General features: G+C 36.5%; 1 protein-coding gene across 3 annotated transcripts; it reads left to right on the top strand.

Moving 5' to 3' along the window:
• Window positions 1-275: 275 nt before the first annotated feature.
• LOC18436916 (syntaxin-71) lies at window positions 276-11,990 on the top strand. 3 transcript variants are annotated; one of them, XR_016043585.1, is made up of 10 exons: window positions 276-397; window positions 965-1,133; window positions 1,242-1,367; window positions 4,411-4,573; window positions 4,714-4,799; window positions 9,615-9,683; window positions 9,773-9,817; window positions 9,936-10,038; window positions 10,158-10,234; window positions 11,757-11,990. XR_016043585.1 is itself a non-coding variant. In XM_011626075.3 (10 exons), exons 2-10 carry the CDS (start codon window positions 978-980, stop codon window positions 11,770-11,772), a joined length of 801 nt encoding a protein of 266 aa, XP_011624377.1. In that variant the 5' UTR covers window positions 276-397; window positions 965-977; the 3' UTR covers window positions 11,773-11,990. The 3 variants fall into 3 exon arrangements, 2 of the variants coding, with proteins under 2 accessions (XP_011624377.1, XP_088706864.1); XM_011626075.3 differs by having other exon boundaries at window positions 9,976-10,038; XM_088850738.1 differs by lacking the exon at window positions 11,757-11,990 and having other exon boundaries at window positions 9,976-10,038; window positions 10,158-10,238.
• The last annotated feature ends 6,235 nt before the right edge of the window (window positions 11,991-18,225 follow it).

Here is an 18,225-nt window from a genome sequence, read left to right as displayed (position 1 = left end):
AAAAAAAAAAGAGATTTCAAGTCTTGAAAACAGTGCATCTTGCATTTTGAGACAGTCAATTTTCAAATTATTTTTAAATTTTTTTCAAGTTGTTCATAAAACTTATCGAACTGCATTTTAAATTTAAATTTTATAATTAGTGAAAATAAATTTTCAAACCAGGAAGATTTCCGGTATTGATCTTTCAACAGTATTTGAAGATGCACCTTTCTATGATGGTTTAGGACCACGGACTTCGGCAAACCACACCCGGCATTGAAAAAATTGTAGCGGGACTCAAATTTTTGTTGCTCACCGTGTTCTCTGGGTGTCTACTGATCGGACGCTACCTCTCTCGGATCCCTTCCTCGCCAACAGCCGCAAGCACCGCTCACATGCCCCTGCACCTCTGACCACGGTAAACCGTCTCTCTCTCTCTCTACAACAAGCAAACCTCTCTCTCTAAGCATACCTCTCTTAGAAATGCTGAGTCCTTTACTTGCGCTGGTATGAATAGCTTTTATGGTGCTAGTGAGGTGTTCGACCTAGAACAGTTCATGGTTCAATAGAGGGTTGCACAGTGAAGAGATTTTAGGTTTTTCTGTTCCCCCCCCCCCCCCCCCCCCCCCCCCGACAAAATCAGAAACTCTGTGTTCTGGTTTCTTTCATTCTCTACGTAAGCAGCAGCAAACTTGTGGGTTTCTTTGTCTCAAGTCTTACCCAAACCAGGATTTTTTTTTTTAATTTGCTTTTTTCATTTTCCTCTGCAAATGGGAATAGGGCACACGGGCTTGATCATACCCTGTGCAAATGGAAGAGCTTGCCTCGTCCTTTTTAGAGAGAGAAAAAAGACTACTTCTCTTCTCTCTTCCTACAGCAAAACGGTTATATTTTTAAGTTTAGCGTGAGAGAACTTATTAAGTTTTTTTTAGTGAGATAATTTTTAATCATGGATCCAAACTGGTTAGTCTTTCTCTGTCTACAGGGCATCAAGCGCCATGAGCGTGATCGACATTCTCACTCGTGTTGATGCAATCTGCAAAAAATACGACAAATATGATGTTGATAAGCATAAGGAGTCCAATGTCTCTGGAGACGATGCATTTGCTCGCCTTTATGCAAGCATTGAGACCGACATTGACGACGCAATTGAGGTGCTCTTCATCCTCAAGTCCATTTTTAATTAAATTTAGGTCTGATAAGGGTTTTCTGGTTTCAAAATTTATCTTTTTGTCTGTTGATTTTTGGGTCTGTGTCTCTAGAAATCAGAGAATAGCTCAAAGGAGAAGAACAGAGCGGCTGTTGTGGCAACAAATGCAGAGATCCGACGCACCAAAGCACGTTTGCTTGAGGAAATCCCAAAGCTGCAGCGATTAGCCCAGAAGAAGGTACTTATTTTTTCAAGTTTTCTTTTTTTATAAGTTGGATTCTTCTTGTTGTTTGCTCTGTGTTCTTTATGAGATCAAGCTGTCTCATCTTGAATTCTTGAATAAATTTTTAGTAGATATTTGTTTATCGATGAATGAATCCCAAGCAATAGATGTTTCCCCTGCATGTATCTGCCTATTGAATTTCTGTCCTTTAATGCTGATTCTTCCTTCTATTGGAACTTGCGGGATGTGTATGGATATGGTCTAGAGCTCAAGGGATTTTCCTATGGAATCTACCAATTTCTGTATGCTGGTTCATTTTTATCTAGTAGCCCTAGCAGGATTTATAATGCTTTTCCGACTGAAAGAAAGAGGAGTACAAAAAGATTTTGGAGATTTATTAGAGTTAATTCCTGTTTGATTGTCTTAATTAGCAACTAAAACTCGCAACTTCATGTTATTGCATCTCCTGAATCAGACTGCAAGATTGTGTGCCATGCTATTAACAAGTTTTATAGTAAATATTCCAGAAGGTGATGAAGAGATAAGGTTAGGATGTTTTTCTTTCATTGTTAGTAGTTATACCTGTTAATAAACCCATTTAGAGGTCATTGATTAGGTGAATGTAAATCATGTGCTGGTGTGCAAAAGATTTGCATTATCCACCTTCCACAAAAACTCTCCACATAAAATAATAATCTTCCTGAGAAAAGCTTGTGCAATGAGTTGATGAACCAGTAATTTCTAATTCATTGGTGCCCCAAGAACATTAAGTGCATTTCGATGGCGGACCTTGCACACTGATTGAAACCTGCATTATCTTTTATGTTCAATTACATATTCGACTTGGGTACTTTTTGTTGGCAGGGATTACTTCCTTCACGACTAAGGTTAGCATCTTGGAGAGACTCAATAAATGGATGGGTTTCTAGATGTTCTTATGTACTCTTCCTAGCTCCTCAAGGTTGACGCAATGAAGAATAGGGGTAGGTTAACTCAGAAGCCTACCATAAGGAAGTTTTGATAAATGATTCTGTCTCAGGGCTTTATCACATAATAGGGAGAAAACCTCATGTGGAACGAATAACTGGATGAAGCATCTCATGAGAAGCCTAACAAAAGCTACATGCCAAAGCTTTTTGGTAGAATATGTGACCACCTTTGGAGGGAGTACATTGATAACTTGAGTTTACGCCTGTCAGTAACATCCCTAATTGACTGTATCTGCTTCATTGCGCTTCACATTGAAACGATTTTCTTGGTGTCATGAGAGAAAATTGCTGCCTATTTATCTGATAAGGATCCAATTGACTCACCTCAAGTCCTAATAACTCACTTCGATAGATATAATTCTCTTAGCATCCTTGGAACAAGGTCTATATTGGGTCTCGTCCAAGTTGACACTGTGCATTTGGTGTTTTCTTTCTGCTGTCAGGGACCTGACATGACCGGGCAACATAGAAACATGTGTGGAGGTGGTTGGCATTTTCATCACGATTCCTTGCATTTTTTTTTTTTTTGAGAAATAAATTCCTTGCATTTTCAATTTATGTAAATGTTGGTCTATGATCATATAACTAATTTATATTTCAAAACCTATTTTAAAGACCATCACAATTGCCTATCAATTCAGCTTCACTCAATCTAAATCTTAGTTCTCATAAATTCCAATATGTTATCTTCGAATTGTCAAAATCAGCTATCCTTAGGTGTGTTTTATTGGTGATTACAAATGCAAACTTACTTGCTCCCCAGCTTCCCAACACACTTTCGCAAACACTTACTAGTTTTCATCTTTCTTAACAAAGACCTAAGGTAGCCCTAAGATTTCTCTTAACACTTGTTAATCTTTTTTCTAAGGTACTCACAAATTTTAGTACCTACTGCCCCACATTTAATACACATAGGCTTCACCAATCATCATCATCGAAGCCTTATCCCAATAAGTTGGGCTCAGCACATGCTTCACCAATCAACCGTGAATGAGTCACTTTTTCTCCACCTTGTACAATAGGAAGCTGCCTAAAGTTTCGATCATCTAATGGGACAAATTCCATCATCTGGCACCGCAAAGGTGCCCTTTACTCATACCTTACCACTGAAGTAGCTTCTGATATTCCCAACAACTATAATTGTATAAGAAACTGACATCATGCTTCTGTATCCATGTGGTCAATGTGTGACTGCATTCAATCCTTTTAGTGACTGGACAACTAATCCTTGGTTGATGAAACTATACACTTCCGCATCCCTTTGAACAAGCACTGACCAAACCTGATTCTGCCATCCATATGAGCAATGAATCCTCAGTCGATCTGGTGAGTAGGCCTCTTCTTCATTAATACAAAATTCCCTCTATCATTTCTGTAACATGAATTAAAAGCACATATTGTTATATGCAAATTATCGGTTAGTTTGTTGCATAGAAGGGTACTGTAGATATTATGATATTGTGTTTCTCTATGTGCTGTATAGCTGAAAAGATAATGGAAATAGGTATCAGAGGCTTTAAACTTAATCATTGCATCACACATATGCGCAGAGCACCTGCACACATGCATGCGCACATGCCCACAAACACTTTGCACATGTTTGAAGAGTGTGCACAATGTTTTATGTGCCTTTTGTCAACATTTTAAGTGCTTCTAAAGTGCATAGAGATTTATTTAGAGAGCTGTTTGCTCCTCTTTCTAATTTGTTATGGATGTGATTGTCCTAGTATCCCAGAGAGAATATTCCATTTTACTGCAGAGTGTTATTTCAAGTTGTCCGCCAATTTAGTAAAAGCATTCTGCTTGCTTTCACAATAATCCCTTTAATTGACATTTGGACTCTTGTGTCCTGCAGCTATATGGTTGCCTTGTTGTTATAATCTTTATTGGTTTGCTTCTATTTTTTTCACGGTTGACTGTGGGCAAAAATTTCCATTTGTGCTCATTGATTAACTTGCAAATTTGCTTAATCAAGTTTATATTTTGCAAATTTAACCAGCATGCTGGTCTTTCCTTGGCACCAACCTTCTTTTGCGTGTACCTGTATTAGTAATCGAACTTGTTAACAGGTTAAAGGGCTCTCCATAGAAGAACTTGCTACTCGAAGTGATCTTGTTGTTGCATTGTCAGAAAGGATTGAAGCAATACCAGATGGAACAGCACCTGGAGCAAAACAAACTGGTGGTTGGGGAACTTCAGCTTCTCGCATGGAAATAAAAGTTGATTCGTCAGGTGCTTTAGCAAAAAAATTTAAAATTGAATTGATATTGTATTATTTGATGGCTTTGGATTGCTTCTAATTTTCCTATGTGTGATGATTCCTTATCAATTTGACTTTGTTGCTCCTTTTTTTCTTGTGGATTTCTCCTTAGGTGGAAGATTTGAGAGTGAATACTTTCAGCAAACTGAAGAGTCTAACCAATTTAGGCAGGAGTTTGAAATGCGAAAAATAAAACAGGTAATATTTCATGAATATCTTGATTGGGGGAGCCTTTTTAATGGTTTATAATTTTATTTTTATACATATTTTGAAATTGAATAATAATGATATTCTTCCTGACCAAAGCATTGTATTTTAGACTCCGGATTATAATGGAAATTGTTTTTGTAATATAAACAGATGAACTAGAAATTATACTGTAATACTTTCCAGTTGCAGCCTCAGCCTGATCTGCTGACTTTTATTTGCTAAATTAGGTTGAATTTTCTACTTTATTGGTTTCACTTGCAATATTGGCTTGCACTCGACAATCCTTTTAATGGATTAGAGACATTTATGTTTCTACAAATGAATAATTTAACGCACCATGGGTCACACTAATTCTTCATAAAAAGGATGTGAATTTGTATATTGAGGACTACTTGGTTGAGAAACAATTGCTATTCCATCAACTGCCATTCTTCTCTTGGTATTGCATATTTCTTTAAAAGGGGCTACATTTCTTTGGACACCTGAGCATTTTGCTAAATGGTGGCTGTATCTAGAAAATGTGAAAGCATTAGATGCTTTTGTGAATCCAGAGAACAATTTTTACTTATGCACAAATTTTTAGTTTCTCATGCCTATATTTTATTTGTCATTTCTTGCTTGCATTTAGAGTAGCATTGGTGGATAATGCAATCAATTTGGATCCTTCCAATGCATTCATTACTTTCTTTGGGCTTCATGGTTTTTAACTAACACTTACAGCCATTGCTGGTGATGCAGGACAAAATTATTCTTAATTTTTTTTTTTTTTTAATTTCAAAGGATTTATATTTTAAATTTAATTTGAGGGTTTAGTTTTTTGGTTTTTAAGTTCTTTTAGGGATTCTAGAGTATTTTATATTTTTCGGATTTTAGGAGTTGTTTAGAAAAGTAGTTAGTGCTTATAGAATATTTTGTTTTATCAGAGCTAAACATGTCATTATGAATTTTACTTTAAGTACAGACTATTTAGCAAATATTTTTCTTTTGGGTAAATTTTTTACTTATTTATTTAGTCAATCTTATTCTGGTGAAGGGTATTATGAAACTTTATTCCTAAATTAAGTTATAGAGGAGATGCATGGAGGTCTAAGCGGGATTCACTTGATTTTGAAATAAAAAAAGGAAGCTGTTAGCTTTGAAGCCCTTGTTAGCATTTGGGGAAGAAACCCCAAGTTTCTTCAAATTAGTGCTTGTGTTTTGTTTGGAATTTATTAGTTTCTGTTTTCTTCATCAATCACTACATCAATTGGTATTAGAGCAAATGAGCGTCAAGGGCAGATATCTTTGATCAAGTCTAGGATTTGTTGAATTTAGACCAGGATTTACTGATTTCAGCTAATATTTTGTTGATTTCAGCCTAGGGTTTGCTAAATTCAGCCCAGATCTTGCCGATTTTGAGCTAAGGTTTGTTGATTCTCTGCCTAGGGTTTGTGATTTTGGTAAACCCGTAGCAGCAGGAAGAGGCCGAGGAAGTGAGGTTCTCATAGACCTACTCTGTGATCTCAAAGATGAAGAAATTGAAGATCTCAGAGGGCAAGTTCAACAACTTGCACAAACTCCTGGCGTCACTCATGGGCAAGATGGTGATCTTTCTGCCCAAGAAGATGTCGAGTACAACCCTTTACACTAGCATGTTCCGCAAGTCAAATGAAGTGGAGAGTGATTGAAGACCGAAATGTGAGGAACATCACTCCAGGATTTTCAATTTGAAGGTGAAGATACTTGATTTTGACGAGCATAATTTGACTCAACCAAGGGAGCAGTAATCGTGCTGCCTCTGAGTACAATTTTTTTTGTGACATAGTTGTTGGGAACGATTCTAGGATTAGGGGCGCATCAATAGATCAAAGCTGCCTCGAAGATCCTAATGTTTGGGATCGATGTTCGTACATCTTCATACATTGGGAACATAGTCCTGTGTGCTGGGGATTGAGTTTCTCTATTAGATGGGATTGATTATTATAATATTGGGGAGCGAGATTCTTTGATTTGGAGATGATGTTCCTGAGCACAATTTTTTGAGTTTGTTAACTTGGGTGCCCAATGAGAAAAATCATCCAACATAATATGGAGCAAGGGATAATTTTAAATAGGGCTCCCTAGCTTTACAGGGTAGTTCACAATGTTGTTAATTAGTAATATGTAATCTTAAACTTCTATTAAATAAAATAAGGAACTTTAAATTACTTCATCGTTCATTATATTACTATAGTAGATAATTCAATTCATTAAATAAATTGTGACCTTTATAATTTTAAGTACAAAACTCATGCTGCAGTGCTGGCATCTTTTTCTTTGAATAGCTGTGTAAGAAATAACCCAAAACTATATATACATGAAATAATTTGCTATTATGTCTTAGTAAATAAGCAAAGGAAGCCGAAGCATTCATTTTGGAAAATTGTGGGGAATTATTTGTGCATGTAAAAATAAAACTCTGTTTGTACAGTGTAAACTATAAAGTATATATGCATACATGTATGAGAGAGAGAGAGAGAGAGAGAGAGAGAGAGAGAGAGAGAGAGAGAGAGAGAGAGAGAGAGAGAGAGAGAGTCTAAAAGCATAGCCTTGCAATATACTTTCCAATATCAAGCTTTTACAATCAGAAGATTTTTTTTTTTAAATTAGGAAGGAGGGGAGGGTTGGTTGGTTGTTACTTTGAAAAGAATAGCCCTTAGAACCACAAGATGAGAGAGAGGGGACTAGAAATCCTTGTGTTCCAATGTAATGGAATCTAGAGTTGACAACTCTTAGGATCGATAACCATATCACTCAGGAATTAGATCCTATAATAGCTGGGAACACAAATACATAGCTAAGGGAAACTTATTTCCTTGAAAAAGGGAGAGAGATCCTGAAGGCCAAAAAACCAAGATCCTTGAGAGATCCATACCGGGACGACATAATCGAGATCGTAGAAGGAATCCTCCTGCCAAAATAGCTGATCCTGGTAAGTATGGTTGTGATATTTTTATTTTTTTTGATAATGTTGACTTTTATAATATATAAGAGAAGTACATAGTTTAGAGGAGAGATGCTATCCACAGGCGGATAGCTAACAAAACTCTTATGAAAAAGGGGGTGAGAAAGAGTAGAATCCAAAAACATCTTTTTAAGGGTTGTAGTGATGGAAACAAAGCAGCCGGAAAAAAGATGTTGATCCCAAAAATTAAGCACCAACTAATGCTGCTCCATCTTTAGCGAGAGTGTCCGCTGCCTGGTTTCTCTCCCTCCAAATATGCCTCCGTGGGGCGTGCATATCCAGAGGAGAAGGAGAAGAGGACGGAACTGTCGGATAGTTTTCGGCAAGATAGAGTGGGGTCTTTCCAAAGAAATCTTCCCCATTTCGTGAACATTGTCCTGCTGGGGTTGAAACACTCCCACCACGGAGCACTTGAATTGGTCCTCAAGCTTAAGAGCCGACTCAGGAGATAAGGAAAGCAGCAAAGGAGAGGAGGAAAGGGGCGAATGAGGGGCAGAGGGGAAGGAGGCTGGGGGAGTGGGGGGAGAAGGACGAGGAAGGCTCATCTCAGTGGCTCTTTCCATCTTATGTACATTCTCAAGCATGGTTTAGATTTCTTGGTTTGTGATATTGAGGACACATACCATGGAGAATCTTTATTTCAACAAGTAATTTCCAGAATAAGCGGATTGTAGAGTGGGATTTGCCACTAATCTTGGGTACATGCTTAGATGAACAACAAGATCTCTTAGGGGATCAAACTTATGATAAGGTTCAATATGAAGATCTCAAGGATATCAAAGAGGTGGAATATTGAAGAGATTTAGGGTATTGGAATCAGAGCAGCTCATCGGAAGTGTAGTTGACTCATAAACTGCAAATGTGGTCTGGATTTAGAATCTAATGAAATATATGTTGAGAAAGTCTCTAAAGGTCAGAAAATTGAGTTTGAAGTTTCCTATATGATGTTCAATGCGAGTTCAAATTTGTATCAATTCCTCAATATCCATGTGAGGATCCATTTCTTGAGGATTTCTTCTTATGATAACTAATCTTTGAGCCAATAACGAAGAAGAAGGTTAAAGAAGGTGGTTTTTATACTGATATCATCTTAGTACACTTCAAACTGGAGGATGAGTTTTCTCCAATCAGGGGAGTCTGATGCAGGACAAGGTTATACATATTTTTAGTTTTTGTTTAATTTTAAAGAATGTATATTATAATTTAATTTTAGGATTTATTTTTGGTGTTTTTAAGTTCTTTTAGGGATTCTGGGGTTTTTTTTATATTTGTAGGAATTTGTTATAAGCACTCAACAAATGCATGGCCTCTGATTTGAGCACTCACTGTAAGTTCTCCAACATCTGAGGACAACCAAAGCATTAATCCTATGGAGCCCAAGAAATGTCAGTGTCTCAAATCTGATTTTTGAGTACTCTTCTGGAATTTTAAGACCTCTAGGAAGGTCCTGTTGTGGCACTCCTTCCAAAGTCATCGACCCATTTTTTCTTAATTTCATTGCAGCATGATTTGATTCTTTTGTAGTACATTATTTGTTTAAAAGAATGTAAGTTTAACCTTTACATAGATACGTTTGCACTTTGAAGCGCATGGTTTTCCTATGCCTTAGTAGTACCTTATTTTGGTAATTTGATTATTTTTTCAGCGAATCAATGAATGCTCATGTGGATATGGCCAACTGACATGAGTAGGCATTCTTTGAACTAATAAAAAATATCTATGAGCATAATGGCAATGTCTGTTGCTGTCCTAAGCACGATTTAAGTTTGTTTATCATATACTTAAAGAAAACAAGTGTGTATACTGTATAATTATTGCAGGATCAAGGTTTGGATGCTATCGCAGAAGGGCTTGATACACTGAAGAATATGGCCCATGACTTGAATGAGGTCGGTGTCTTTCTTACCCTTTGTACCTCAGCTCTGGTATATAATGTTTAACATTAGTGTTGACCAGAGGTCTATTTATTTCTGTGCAGGAGGTGGACAGGCAAGTGCCTTTAATTGATGAGATTGACACCAAGGTAAGATCTTCCTTCTTTCTTGGTAGATTTTGAATAGTTAGGTATTAATTCAGAAAAGGACATGGACACTGAAGTTACTTAACATTATGTAATGCTTTCTTTGTATTGCATTATCAAGTTCCTTCGTATTGCAATACTTCCTGTTTGTCTTGTTACAGGTTGACAGGGCAACATCTGACCTTAAGAATACAAATGTACGACTAAAGGACACAGTCACCAAGGTAACTAGATCACCAGTGCATATATGCCAGACATGATTGATTCATATATGGTTGAAGTGTTGATGTTCCTGCTATTATCAAAAGAAGTTTCGGATGTTTGATTACATGTTTTTGTTCAGCTACGATCCAGTCGGAACTTCTGCGTTGATATTATTTTGCTGTGTATAATTCTGGGGATTGCTGCATACTTATACAAGTGAGTTCCTTCCCACTACTATTAACTACCTTTATAAACTAATGGTCTTATCTTTGAAATGCCTTATTACTCATAATATAGGCAAATACAAATATTTTAGGCAAAGAAAAAATTCCAGGCAGGCAAAAATATACTGTTATTGTCTGATGTGTGTGTCGTATGTGTTTCTTTTATCTCTTATCTTATCAGGCGCAGGCCTGATGTGTATGTCACTAAGATGGAATTTGCCTGACTGGAAGGCTTCATCCCCCCCCCCAAAAAAAAAAAAAGAAAGAATAAAAAGGAAAAAGATAGATTTTGTCCTTTGGATTTCTTTGTAGTTATAAGATGTGATTTTATTCCTGTATGGTGGTCATTAGTCCATCAGCAGAATGATCCTTGGATCTATGTATTTTTTTTTTTCCCTAGTTATAGTCCGTTTATTTTTCATGTATTAAATTGAATTCGTAGATGCCATTATGTTAAAAACTGCAATGGGTCGAGTTGATAGCAATATAGCATGCATGCTAGTGTCCTGGACACAATTGTAATATGGATAAGATACCAGTTGCCTGGTGCTCGTAGACATTAATCTTTTCAACGTGCACACATAAAGCAAACTAAACAAATAAAGTGACCAATACAACGATTATAGATTTTTATTCTCAATTATCATTTCCAGTTCCATTTTTGTAAGATAGCCATGTGTCTCTTGTAAGATCAGTATTTTTTTTCCTTTGCATGTAGAAATCTCTGAAGTTTCACCTTCTGTGTCCTTTAAGTGTGAGAATTGAGAAATTAACAGTGCGAGCTTTGTTTCTTCTGTAGCGAGTTGTGTATCTACACTCTCACATATAGATTGGCGAGTATTCAAAGAGTCCATTGTATATGTTTCACCAAAGGCCATGGATGATGCGTGGCCTGTTTCTGTGTTATGATTATACAAATTGTGTAAAATAGACTCTTTCTTTATGGATTTGGAGAAGTCCCCATTTGGATGGACTGACTGTTTATTAAAAACTAGATCTATTTGCTTTGCCAGCCACCCATATGTTCCACTTCCCTATTCAGCAGCGCAGGCCTTCCTATCCTTATAAAGAAGATACCACCTTAACACAACTTTATAGAAATAAACATATTTTTCACATGTTTTCACATGCCTCCAATCTTTAGTGGAGCTTTTGGGCCATCCAAACAGAGTCTAGCATTTGCTCGTGGTATTCTATGCTTGGCATTCTTCAGAGTTGGCGGAATTTTGATATAGCATTCTCTTACTAAGAAGTCTTCATCCTTTCATCTATTTAGGGAATGTACTTACCGGAATTGTCTTGAGTTATGAACAGGTTTATGTTACCATACTACTACCTGCATACTGTTTCTGATTCTTGCTCAGTTAGTTTGGTTTATATTTCTGTTATAATTTCTAGTTACGGTAGCCTTTTGTTCTCAATTCTTTACTTCTTTTCTATGTTTTGTTTCTTTTTGTGAATTTTTATTATTGTTTGGCGGACTTATTCTGACTGCCCTATCACCTTTGCTGCAGTGTTTTGAAGAAGTGAATGGTGAAAGGTTGTTTGTGTCTCTGTCAACTGGTTGCTTGATTTCATTTATTTGGGCGTTCCTTTTCCAAACCCTAGATTATTAAGTTTATGGTTGCCATTTGTATATGTATATTTTGCTAAGTAATTTGCTTGTCTTACTCAACTGGAAACCCGCGCTTGAAATCCTTTTTTTTAGATAATGTGTTAATAATATATTATACTTTTAGGGGTTGAAATTCATTTTTTCTTTTTATTTTACAACCATGATGATCAGGTCCAAGATGATCGATATGAAGGTTTTCTGGTGCAATTTTCGGTAATTTTGAGGCGAGGCTTTACTTATTTTTATTAGGCTTCGGTTCTAACTAAACACTTTCTTTTGTTATGACCAGTACAAAAAGCCCTTGTTTTTGTAACAGAAAAACCAGTCAGCTAGCCACCATGTTTTATAAGTGGACTTGCTGGGGTATGCTCGAGTTTATTTGTGATGGTCTAATTGTTGTTTTATTAGCTAGCTAAATGGTGTGGATCGCCTTGGCAATAAGGAGGTGCAGATCCCCTGGCTGTTAACAGCCTGGCTGGCCTGCGAGCTTTTCCACCAGCCCAGTTTTAGGTTGGGTTTGGGCCACTGTTAAGGCTCATGGGCCGGGCCTGGCCTAATATTTTTTTTAATAATATGTATTTTAAAATATTTTTGTCCCATTTTTATATAGTCTGAGTTTTTTGGGGTTGGGAATTCTGCCCGGGCTTGAAACTCCAAGTCCCGAGCGGGTTCGCGCCTACCTTTAAACAGTTTGGGTTGAGCTTGGCAGGGTTGTTGGCCACGAACCAGTCCCATTAATAGCCCTAACCATGTACAACATTGCTTTTAATGCTTCATCAACAACCAAAAGAAAATGCCGAGTTTTTAAAATTGAACGATTCAAGTCTGCCTGCCTCCCGAATGTGAGTTTTTGAACATTGATTACAACGAACTCGAATGAGTCATATGGTTCTCTCTTGCATTAATGACTTGAGGAACAATTCACATTCTGACTTTCAATAGAGTAGGATGGCGGCTTTTGGATATGAATTGGTGATGATTAAGAGTGACTTTCAATAGAGTAGAATGGCGGTTTTTGGTGATGATGGTGATGATTAAGGGTATCTGCTTTCTCTTTTTTTTTCTTTTTTTTTTCGTTCTTTTTTATTTTTTTGATGAATGTTACTAAAAATTCATTAAATCATTTACAAGTACATCTCAATAGATCAACGAAAACAACTTAGGGAGAGTTTGAGAACCTATTAATAGTAAGGGCTTCAATGGAATATCCTTTCTTAGCCCAGCTCATTTACCTCCTAAATTCCCTTTAGACTTGCTTAAAAGACATGGTCTATAACATATGTCCATAATTTCAAAACTAAATTATCTTAAGAAGTCCAATGAATTATCTGCTATGAAATAATTTTAGATATAGAGACTTAACCAAATATACAATCTCTCTAGATCTTCTCTTTTAATACAACGTATGAGACTATTAATACCAATGTTGTCAAAATTCTCTTTGCTTCGATCGAGGCCAAAGACTTTTGAATTTTAAGCTTAGACCGAAGCGAAGAGAAGTCTGGTGCTGCTGCTATTTAGGCCCTTTAGGCTAGATTTGGGTATGTTTCGGGCAGATTCGATCGAAGCTTTGGCCTTTTCAGCCCAAGCAAAAAATTGTCGATATAAAAGTAATTTTTTAAATTTTTTTTAACGTTTTAATTATTTATATATATATATATCTACTTTATTTATATTAAATAAAAAAAATCCAAAGTCTTTCCCAGAATCAGCCGAAAGCACCGAATTGTTTTTTTTTCTCACCAAACAGAAAAATGCTCCGAAGCGAATCCGGCAACATTGATTAATACAAGGTACATTTAATACAAGATATGAGAAACCAAGTAGTTTCCATGTCCTTATCTATACAAGTGAGCTAAACACTTATATCATAATAAATTATCTAGAATTGAACATAAACATGGCCTTGTTTTCTTGGTTAAAACTTGGAATCTCGAATAGCAGAGACCAATTGAAATGGGTTGCCCTTTTTTAATAGGTCCGCTGTCGTACCCATATTCGACTTCAACCCACATTTCCATCCAGTACCACCCCATTGTTTTAATACATTTTTCGCCTTATATTGCAAAGCCAGCGTATCAGCAGTATCAAGTGATCGGAAAGCAGCGCAAGAAAATTCAATTGCTTGATGAAAGATTTCATCTCGACTGAAATAAACTTGTATAGAATATATATCCCCAAATATTGATATCTTTCTTCTCTTCCTCTGTAATAAGTAAATAAAAAAACAACAAAAACATGTAAAACAAAATAGCCTCTTATGTTATAATCATACACATTTCTTTGTAATACAATCAAATAAATAACATAGCTGTATTCAATGTTTCAAGAAGCGGGTACCTCCGTGGGCCAAGGGGCCCGGGTGCATCCCCAGGCTTAGATGGGCAAATTGGGTGGCCAGTCTGAGTGCAGCCGCCTTGGCGTCGGCAGCGAGTTCCCAACCCTGGGCGGCTGTCTAAGACCTGTGCCTTAGCAAGGGTGAGGCAAAATTATATGTTTCCATACGTAATTCAAGGTTTTAACTTTTTCTATGTTTTAAAGATTTTGCAAAAATTTTTTTACCAATGTTTTGCTTTTTTTAAAATTTTTTTGGTATGTATGTAACTCGGTCAAGTCCACCGAGTTAATCGGCTCTACCTAAGGCCGAACACCTTGGCCAAGTCGATTTTCTGTATCATGCTTTGCATAATAGGTATTTAAGTTCTAGGGTATGAAATCATATGGAAGCCCTCAGATTTTAGTTTTTACTAGAAATACCTTTGGATGTTTGCCAATGATTCCATTTTATGAATTGTTTTTTTGCTAAAGAGCCATCTTACCTATTAATAGTTAAATTTAGCAATGGCCAATTTTATTTATCAATAATTGCACTTCATAATAGGTTTGTCTTACTCACAAATGATCATAAGCAAAGATGCCATAGCAATTTTATTTATCAATAATTGCAGTTCATAATAGGTTTGTCTTACTCGCAAATGATCATAAGCAAAGATGCCATATTTTTTTTAGGGATTGTATACAATGAGACTATTTACCTTTTGCATAGAGAGATCCCAATTACTTACAACCATCCGATGTGAAATCTGATAGCTTAAGTGTGTCACATAGTTCGCAAAAATTTCTTCTAAACTTTGAGCTATATCAATAAAATAAATACATCCACCTGATTTGACATCTAATGGTCAAGATTAATTGTGACCACCTTATGCAAAAAGTGAATGCTCTCATTATATACTTTCCTTTTTTTCTCATCTCAAAGTGTAGCATCGGACCTATGCAATTATATGAGAATGTAGAAGCATATTATAGATGGGGTCCGACACCAATCTCACCATTGAGTTCGCTAGTTCAAGGGTTAAGTAACTTGTTAAGCTTACCCATGTATGCTGCCATCCTCAATTTTTATTCTAAGACGGATTATTTATGGGTTGAGACGAAGGGTTAGGGTTCCTTATCCAGTCACATTAAATCACGCGCACTTAGATGTAAGAAAGGTTAACAAACTTCCTCGGGTGGTGTGATACGATTATAAGTGGGAAAATTATTTCATGCGGCCGGGACCGTATTTATATAAATTATTTCATGTAGCAGGGACCGTATTTCTATATTTGCTGCCCCGAGGTATAAAGCATCCATTGTAAATAAGTGGTCATTCTAAAAACAATTGAAAGTAACAGTCCAAATGCTTTTTTTAATAGAATTATTATTTTTAAATTTAAATTTTATTTATTTTTTCATATTTATTATCTCCATTTTAAATATTATATTTCCTTAAAAATTAGGTCCAACAATCCATCTCAAAAATAAACTTTTTAGAGGTGACTCATTTCCACATGGACTCATAGAAACCCTGTCCTTATATTGAAAATCTGGTACTCCCAGTGTTCAAAGACTCGGAGGAGTCCACTCGGGCTCCTCCGAGTTACCCGGCCATGGTTAGTGTACACACTTGGTAGGTTTGTCACCCAAACGAGATTAGGATGTTTTGAAAACAACTGAGCAAAACAATTATTGCTAAGATATAATATCCTCTATTCTTCATCCAAGTCGATAAATCTTTAATCAAAAGTTCTGATTTAGGGAATTCTTTTTGTCCTTCTTTTTGCAAACAAGGCCTGTTGATCAATTTGGATCAAAAGTTCTGATTTAGGGAATTTTTTTGTCCTTCTTTTTGCAAACAAAACCTGTTTTCTATTCATTCACCTTGACATAGATTCTCCCTCATTTTTTATTCAAATTTACTTAGATATGGTTTCATGTGATTTTGACTCAACCCTCTACAAAATCCCCATACTTATTTGTTGCATCAAAGGCCAGAAATTGAGAGATCTAGCCCGAAATCCTCAATTGAGAAGAAATAGTTTCTTTTCAAACTCTGCCGTATCCACCATTATGTCAATTTCTATCTCATTTTTGGCCCATATATGTTGAGACTTGGTTCAACCCTATGCGATAGTCCCATATAGAATTGACTAATTCTAGTCAAAAGGTCGAGAAACTCAATGCCACTAATTGATGAAAGGCTGAAAATTAAGATATTTGGGCCAATAAATCTCATTTTTTTTATCTCTAGGCTTTGGCTAAGCCTATGGCCCAAGCCAAGTTCCAAAACCTTGGGTACAATATGCAATGGAACTTGTACTTAGTGCGCTGGCTGAGGACCCTAATTGAACTTCTGGATTAAAATCTTCCATAACTTTCCAGCTGTACGTTGGATTGCCAAGGATCTTGAACAAATTGGAAAGCTTAGTTAATCCAATTCATGGTAACACATGCTTTGGGTGTAAATTTAGATTACATTATCTTGTTTACTGCTGGTAATGGGTACTTTGCACTTGGGCTGCATAGGAAGACTTTTATGTGAAATCCAGCAAGTGTGATTTAACATAGAATTACATGATCCTGACCTACCAATCAAATTTCATGGGTATATATATATATATATATATATATATATATATATAAATAAATATAAATCATGGGTCTATGTACATGATTCGTATCTTATCGCACGCACACAAGTACGATATTTCCCTTATTTTAAAGTGGTTGGCAATCTGTTTTCATCGCACATCAACAACCAGATCAATGTGTGAAGTAGATGTTATCATGATTGGACCGGAATAGACTAGATCAAACTACCTGGTCCAGCTGATTGGACCACCCACCAAACCCCGAACCGGTTCAGTGCGAATAACACTGGTGGGAATCATTACAAGCATATGACATAGTGTATCATGAAGAGTTCACTTTTTTCACAGAGTGAAAGGTCAAGTGGATGATATATAAGAAGCTTGAGGCATACATCACACTAAACATTAGGTCAAAGTAGAGGACACTGATGACAGCAGCCTTGGCAATAGAAGGTCGTCGGAGAAAGAAAAAGGAGGGGTGGAGATACAAAGAAAGAGTGAGGAAGGTCAGATGAGGAGGATGAGGTCGTAAGAGATCACTAGGGATAAAAAATCTTCTTGATTTCACAAGTTGAAAAGGTAGATGTGCACTCTTTTGTTTTCTTTCTTTTTTTTCGGCAATCAACCCAAAAGAAAATGGTCCTCCATCCCTTTTCTCTTCTTCCCCCCCCCCCCCCCCCCCCCCCCGTGGTCCAAAACAAAAAAAAAATGGTCCTCAATCTCTTTTCTCATCGGCTCAAAAGAAAATGGTGCTCTCTGTTTCTCAAGTCCCCCCACCCCACAACCCCCCCCCCCCCCCCCCCCCCCCCCAAAAAAAACACTAACATAAAATAAAATAAAATAAAATAATAATGAAAAGGAAAGGAAAAAAGAAGAAAGGAGAACGACTTAAGGCCTTTGTTTTGATATCTCGACTATTTGACTATTTGGTGTAGCGATCGTGTTCCCTTGAAATTAATCGAAGTGGTGTATCACTTTGGCTGCCACTACTCACGTTCACTTTTTCTAAAAAAAAATCATGTTTGTTAGTAAACCAGGTTTTTTAAAACTTGGATTGGCCGGGCCGTTGGGTAAACCTGTTTGGATTGTTGGTCCCACCAATTTTCCACGGTGAGAATCGGTCAATAAAAAATTTTAAAAAATGAAAAAAATAAAAAAAATAAAAAGGAAAATAATAAAAATATGTAATAGGTGGGAACGGGGCAATTCGACCAAGCCAGTCCGGATTGCCTAGATCTTTGATAAAATTAGTTGGTTCCCTCAGGGAACTGGCAATCTGAAAGTTGGACTACGCGATCTAGCACGATGTATATGATTTTTAATTGTTATTCTTCATAATGACTAGAACACTTACAATTGTCCCATTACAATAAATTCAACTCATAATAAATAAATAAATTTATAACCAAACTTGGTTCGCACTTGCTGCCGCTATTTACAATTTCTTTCTTACAA

The sequence above is a fragment of the Amborella trichopoda genome, chromosome 11, assembly GCF_054954075.1.
Source record: "Amborella trichopoda isolate Santa Cruz 75 chromosome 11, AtrichopodaSantaCruz75HAP2 v2.0, whole genome shotgun sequence".
Taxonomy (NCBI): domain Eukaryota; kingdom Viridiplantae; phylum Streptophyta; class Magnoliopsida; order Amborellales; family Amborellaceae; genus Amborella; species Amborella trichopoda.
This window is presented reverse-complemented; position numbering and strand designations above follow the sequence as displayed.

Bases quoted from the DNA above. Each gene is read 5' to 3' on its own strand.
- LOC18436916 (XM_011626075.3), top strand. From the start codon at position 978: ATGAGCGTGATCGACATTCTCACTCGTGTTGATGCAATCTGCAAAAAA. The intron at 1,368-4,410 runs GTACTTATTTTT...ACTTGTTAACAG, and splicing joins AGCGATTAGCCCAGAAGAAG to GTTAAAGGGCTCTCCATAGA. The intron at 9,684-9,772 runs GTCGGTGTCTTT...ATTTCTGTGCAG, and splicing joins TGGCCCATGACTTGAATGAG to GAGGTGGACAGGCAAGTGCC.